The following is a 6610-nucleotide window of genomic DNA, read 5'->3' as shown; positions in this document are numbered from 1 at the left end:
TGGCAAGTCGCCCTCACCTGGTACCTACTCCTCCATGACCTTATCTAAAGAAGCCACTTTGGGAAGAAAACCCTCCATATGACTGATGAATAGTACGAAAAACGAAATAATAGGAGGTTGAGTTTCGAGAGAGAAACGTTGTCACTGCTGTGTCTAGTGATAATCAAAAGTGATGTCCCCGTCATATGTCCTTACTTCTGTTTTACATTCAGAATAGCACCGCTGCCGAGAGGCCTTTTTGTCCTGTTTTTCTGAAAGAAAAAAAAAAAGAAATGTTCACCTTGACTTTAGATTTTAACATTATTATGCCAAAGTCAGAGTGGCCATTTGGGGATGGGGCTGGACGGGGGGAGGAGGGACGGGGGGATTCATTGGCTCCATGCCGAAAGCATACTTAGCCGAAAGAAAGACGGAATGGTCAAATCTAATGGGGAACCAATGATGGGACTGCAACATATCTGACTCCAGATGGTGTTCGCATTAGTTAATGAAGATAGCCTTTAATTGAGGTCCTGTCACCCAGCCCGACACAGTCAAACGAGAGTGGTGAATAAAAACACGTGAATAAAGTGCAAAGCGCAGTAATTAAAATCAACAAGGGGGGGGGGGGATCCAATCTCGACCCATTTTTCGGCCGTCATTATCTCAAAGACTTTTTCTGAAACTACGTTGGCATGAGTCACGCTGACTCAAACGTCTTTGTTCGTCCATGAAAGGAGAGAGAGAGAGAGAGAGAGAGAGAGAGAGAGAGAGAGAGAGAGAATTGAGGTACATCTAAAGGGACAGAGAGACAGAGAGAGTGGACCGGAGGAAGGGTTATTTTTCTCTGAAATGAACCCGACCGCCTCTATTGTGATTCGATGTCGGAAACGCTGTTCTTCCTTTCATTGCTCATTCTGAGAGTCATGATACCCCTCTGAGGAACAAGAAGGGGGCGACCATATTCTGAGTGTGTTCTTTGTTTTGAAGGGGAAAAAAATAAAATGCTATCAGTTTGGGGGCTCGGGTCTTGACTACCACTCCTTGAGTGAAATCCGCTCGCGCCACCGAAAGAACCACAGAAAGACTGTAATTCACGCAGTTTTTTTCATGGTTAGCGAGGTAGAATAAGATTGACCCTTTTCTACTTGTCGAAGCCATACATTTTTCATGCGTAGATATTTAAAGACACTTCCACACTGCGTCGAATACAACGGGCTCATTGACCGAAAAAATTTCATTTACTCATGCGTATCGTTTACCCATGCATGTCGTGTTACAATTAGAGGTGTGGTACAGTGACGAAAACATGGGCAGATGTGTGTTACAACACACAATTATGTTCAGCGTGAAATTACTAGGGGATGAGACGTCATTTGTAATGTTTTCCATATCACCTTGATGAAAGACAACATAAAAAAAAAAGCATTCAGGTTAAATGTGACTGGGGTAACTTATACTTTTACCCTCAGACTTGGTTGCATGGAGACACTTGGATATTATGTTTAGAGTCTGTTTAAACGAGTATCTAAAACGAGTATGAAACATTTAAAACGAGTATGTTTTATATGTGGGACGATTTTCCTTGGTTGAAGATATATAATAGACAAAGAAAATTTGCTTTGGGACATTGTATTGTAAAATACTGATAAACTTTCTTTCTCTTTATCCCTTCCCCCCTCTCACACCCTCACTCTCTACTCTCCCACCCACAGGGACATCTACCAGAAATGCTGCCCTTCATCATCTCATCAGCCTCTTCCTCTCCGCGGCGGTCCGAGCCCAGGACACACAGCTCTCGGAAGCGATGGCGGCGGCGGCCATGTCCTCCGCCGTCTCGTCCCCGTCGTCGTGCGACGCGCTCTGCTCCTGTGAGGAGAAGGACGGCGTGCTCTACCTCAACTGCGAGCAGAGGAACATCAGCAAGATCTCCCAGATCAAGGTCCCGCCCGACGTGCCGTTCCACCTCAACCTCTACAAGAACGACCTGGTGGAGCTCCACGCCGAGGAGATGACGGGGCTGAAGGGCGCCCTGTCGCTGCACCTGGGCGCCAACAGCATCCAGGAGCTGGAGCCGGGCGTGTTCGGCGCGCTCGGCGCCCTCAAGAAGCTCCACGTCAACAGCAACTTCCTGGTGACTCTGAAGGAGGACACCTTCCAGGGACTGGTGAACCTGGAGTACCTGCAGGCCGACACCAACTTCATCCGGGTGGTGGAACCGGGCGCCTTCAACAAGCTGATCCGCCTGAAGGTGCTCATCCTCAACGACAACTCGGTGGAGTTCCTGCCCACCAACATCTTCCGCTTCGTGCCCCTCACCCACCTGGACCTGCGGGGCAACAAGCTCCAGACGCTGCCCTACGTGGGCTTTCTGGAGCACATCGGCCGCATCATGGAGCTGATGCTGGAGGACAACGACTGGGTGTGCGACTGCGACGTGCTGCCGCTGAAGATCTGGATGGAGAACATGCGGGCGCAGTCGGTCATAGGGGAGGTACTCTGCGGCAGCCCCGACTACCTCCGTGGCATCACCCTGGCCAAGGTGAAGCGCGACGTGCTCTGCCCGTCCCACGCGGACATCAACCTTGAGGAGCCGTCCAAGTCGTTGGATATCGTGGTCACCCCCTCGTCCAAGGCGGATCAGATTCCCAAGGTGATTGACGGCCGGGATCCCACGTCGTCTCACCTTCCCGAGAGCCCGTGTGTGGAGCAGTGTTCCTGCCACAATCACCCCGTGGCGGGGTTCCTGATGCACTGTCAGGACAGGGGGATTCAAAGGGTGTCGGATATCGGCATTTTGCAGCAGAGCCCCACCAAGCTTGTAATGACGGGAAACATGATTCAGAAGCTGCTGAAGTATGACTTTGTCACGTACGATAGCCTGGAGCTGCTCAACCTGGCCAACAACAGGATTGATTCCATCGACAACGAGACCTTTCTCAGCCTGAGTGGGCTGAAGAAACTCTACCTTAACGGCAACCGCATCGAGAAACTGTTTTCCACCATGTTCGTGGGCCTCCACAACCTGGAGTTCCTGTATCTGGAGTACAACCTGATCAAGGAGATCGCTCCGGGCACGTTCAATCCCCTGCCGAATCTGCGTCTGCTGTCGCTGAACAACAACCTTCTCAGCGCGCTGCCACCGCAGATCTTCCGTAACGTGCCGCTGACCAAGTTAAACCTGAGGAAGAATCTACTTATGCATCTGCCGGTGAGCAACGTGCTGGATCAGCTCGAGTCACTGGAGCAGATCTACTTAGAGGACAACCCTGGGACTGCAGCTGCGACCTGCTCAGCCTCAAACCGTGGGTGGAGAAGCTACGCAAGGACACGGTGGTGGGCTCCATCTTGTGTCACACGCCCAAGAAAATGTCACACGCCGAGCTCCGCGAGCTCCGCCACGAGCTGCTCTGCCCCGGGCTGGAGGCCTTCAACGCCTCGCCGCCCGGGGGCCAGGAGAGCGCCACGGCGTCGCTCTGGCCCGCCGCGGGGCACAACGCCGGCGAGGGCGCCCGCGGCCTGCTGGAGTCGCTGACGGACACCGTCCCACTGTCGGTGCTCATCCTCAGCCTGTTGGTCGTCTTCCTCACCATCATCTTCTGCGCGGCGGGGCTGGTGGTGTTCGTGGTGCACCGGCGGAGGCGGCGGCGGGCCAGGAAGAAGGCGGCGGCGTCGGGGTCCGACGAGCCTTCCCGCGGCGGGGAGAACAACAACAGCGGCAGCAGCCCCATCCACCTGCACTACAGCATGTACGGCCAGAAGACCACGCACCACACGCTCACGCAGCGCACCGGCTCGTCCTCGCTGTACGAGGAGCGAGCGCACAGCCCCGTCGTGCAGATCTGCCGCAACCCCACCTACTGCGCCCAGCACAAGGAGCACGAGGTGGACGGCGGCGGTGACTACGGCCTGGACGACCTCGGCGGCAAGCAGCAGCCCCGCCACGTGTGTCGGGGCATCATGGAGCGGGAGGAACACCTCCCCGCTCACCGGGAACCCCAACCCCCCTGCTGCAGCACCCGATGCACGTCGGGGGGCCCAAGTTCTGGCCGCCGACGCCCGGGGAGTGCCCGGCAGAGTTCATGACCCTGGGGAACCCAAACTCCCTGTACCGGAACCTCCTGGAGAGGGAGAAGGAGCTGCAGCAGCTGGGCATCACCGAGTACCTGCGGAAGAACATGGCCCAGCTGCAGCAAGGCGGCGTGGAGATGGGGCAGCAGGGGGCCGCCGCGCACCAGGAGGAGCTGAAGCTCATGGAGGCCCTGATGTACTCGCGTCCGCGCAAGGTCATGCTGGAGCAGACCCAGAACGAGTACTTTGAGCTCAAGGCGAACTTGCACACGGAGCCGGATTACTTGGAAGTTCTGGAGCATCAAACCACGTTCAACTGACTTTAGGGGGACGGGACAATAGACGATGAGACGAATTGAACAGCAACACAAAAAAGACGTATATATATATCTATAGATCTATAGATGTGTATATTCTATAACAAAACAAGTGCCTTGTCTATTTTGTCCTCTAGTACTTTTTAGAATAGTAGAACCTATCTATCACCCTATCCACATCTTGTAGCAGTTTTAATCGTAGCACAGAATGTATTTGATTCATCGTCACGCTACCAAATTATTTGGGGGTTATTATGTTAATTGTTTTAATTTATCTTCCGCTGACTGCGGTGATATGTAGCCCGTGACAGGTATAGCATTTGGACAACGTTTTTCTCCGCTCAATTGCCTTTAGCGACTGATAAACTGTCATACTGCAGCAAAAAATGGAAATATGTTTCTGAAAGTGCTGCTGCTTTTTTTGCCCAGGTTAATACTCTCAAAATTGGCAAATTAATTAAAACTGGCGATTGGCTGAAAACTACACAGCAATCGTTTTCTTTTCATACCATATGATAATATTGTTATCAACGCAAACAAATGGGTTTAAGGCAATGTGTGTATTGCAAGATATAACATGGACAAAACAGGACAACAGTGATATTCCTCTGTGAATACTATTTTGTCAGCAACAGACAATTCTTATCCATTTAAAATCTTGGGGTATTTCATTTGTTTTATTTCATACCTGGTGGTATTCATCAAAACTATTGGTATTCACTTTTTGTTTTCCTTCCATTTAGTTTATTTTGTAAATGAGCACTTAAAAATGTATTACAAATTTACTGTAATCTTGTCAAATATGCATTGCACTTATCAGATGCCATACGGTAATGCATGACAATCAAACACAACGTCCTGCTGCCACATACCCACAACCACGTGTTTGCTGTGATATTTTAGACATGTGTGTGACTGTGTGCGTGTGTATGTGTGTGGGCACGTGCGCGTGCAAGACTGTGTGTGTGGGCACATGCATCCGCGCCTGTATGCGTGCATGGCGTGCATTTGAATACGTGTTCATACGAATGTGTTTGTATACGAAAGCACGCGCGTGCGCGAGAGTGTGTGTGTGTGTGTGTGGATGCTAGCGTGTGCGCGTATGCATGCGTGTGAGCGCCGCCGTGCATGTGCTTCTTGACACGCTTGCCTCGCACATTTCAGTTGACACCTCCGTCTCTCTCTTCTATTTTTTTTCCTATTGAAGCCGTTTGGAATCAAACGTCCGACAGCAATCTACATCAATCACTCTCTCATCGGGCAGATTTTCTGCCTGCCTGAATCGGGCTGGTTGGATGGACGGGTGTGTGTGTGTGTGTGTGCGTGCTCGCGTGCGTGTGTGTGTGTATGAGGGGGGGTGGGGTGTCCTACAGGGAGACGCTTGCACACATGGACCACTTGCAGACGAGCAGACTTTTTTTTTTTTTTTTCTGTTAAAATGCCGCAACAGACTTCCACATCGGAAAAACACGGATATTCCGAGGAAATACCCCATGACGGAGTTCCACATAACCCGACCTGCCGACACAACGCTGCTGGTTCCTTAGCACAACATTCGGACGAGCGAGTTGTACTGCAAGTGTCTCCATTTAAAAGGCCGCTCCCACACACACCCTTATAGCTTTGTTCTGGCCTTCTGGGTGCATTTATTTATTCTGAATATTGTGTAAATAGTTATGCTACATTATATATGATTTGATGATTCGTATTATTATGGTTTGTTTTATTGTTTGTGTGCCTTTAGTGCTGTACAGACCTTTCGAACGAGAAGTTGTAAATTGATAGAAAAAAACAAATAAATTGAATACTACTTATGGACATTGGGGTGGGACCCCCAACTGTAAAACCAGTTTGGTTATTTGATTTTGAGCCTGTGCCCGGAACGCTAAACAATTACAGTGTGAATACTGTCATGTAGATTGCGTGATGTGAGTGTGTGTGTGTGTGTGTGTGTGTGTGTGTGTGTGTGTGTGTGTGTGTGTGTGTGTGTGTGTGTGTGTGTGTGTGTGTGTGTGTAGATGTAGAATATAAGTTAGGAATGTGTGGACTAGGATTGTGTGTGTGTATCTCTGTATCTGTACATTTATGTGTGTGTGTGTGTGTGTTCGCACTAATAATGTGCAACACCCTACTCATCACCCATTCATACTGGTTGATTTCCCCCGTGCGGCCCTCAGAACACACCAAACACCAGCCCGGTGTCACCTCAACTCAAACGATCCGGAAAACCGAAGCGGCTTTTA

At 50.5% G+C, this 6610-nt stretch overlaps 1 protein-coding gene across 1 annotated transcript; it reads left to right on the top strand.

Annotated features, from left to right (window-relative positions):
• Window positions 1–1777: 1777 nt before the first annotated feature.
• slitrk6 (SLIT and NTRK-like family, member 6) lies at window positions 1778–5713 on the top strand. The gene is given in 3 exon segments (XM_056588636.1): window positions 1778–3242; window positions 3245–3962; window positions 4013–5713. Coding segments are annotated over 3 exon segments (2532 nt in total). The 5' UTR covers window positions 1778–1786; the 3' UTR covers window positions 4371–5713.
• The last annotated feature ends 897 nt before the right edge of the window (window positions 5714–6610 follow it).

The sequence above is a fragment of the Gadus chalcogrammus genome, chromosome 4, assembly GCF_026213295.1.
Source record: "Gadus chalcogrammus isolate NIFS_2021 chromosome 4, NIFS_Gcha_1.0, whole genome shotgun sequence".
In the NCBI taxonomy this organism is placed as follows: Eukaryota; Metazoa; Chordata; class Actinopteri; order Gadiformes; family Gadidae; genus Gadus; species Gadus chalcogrammus.
Note: the sequence above shows the minus strand (reverse complement) of the source record. Positions and strands in the feature narration are given on the sequence as shown.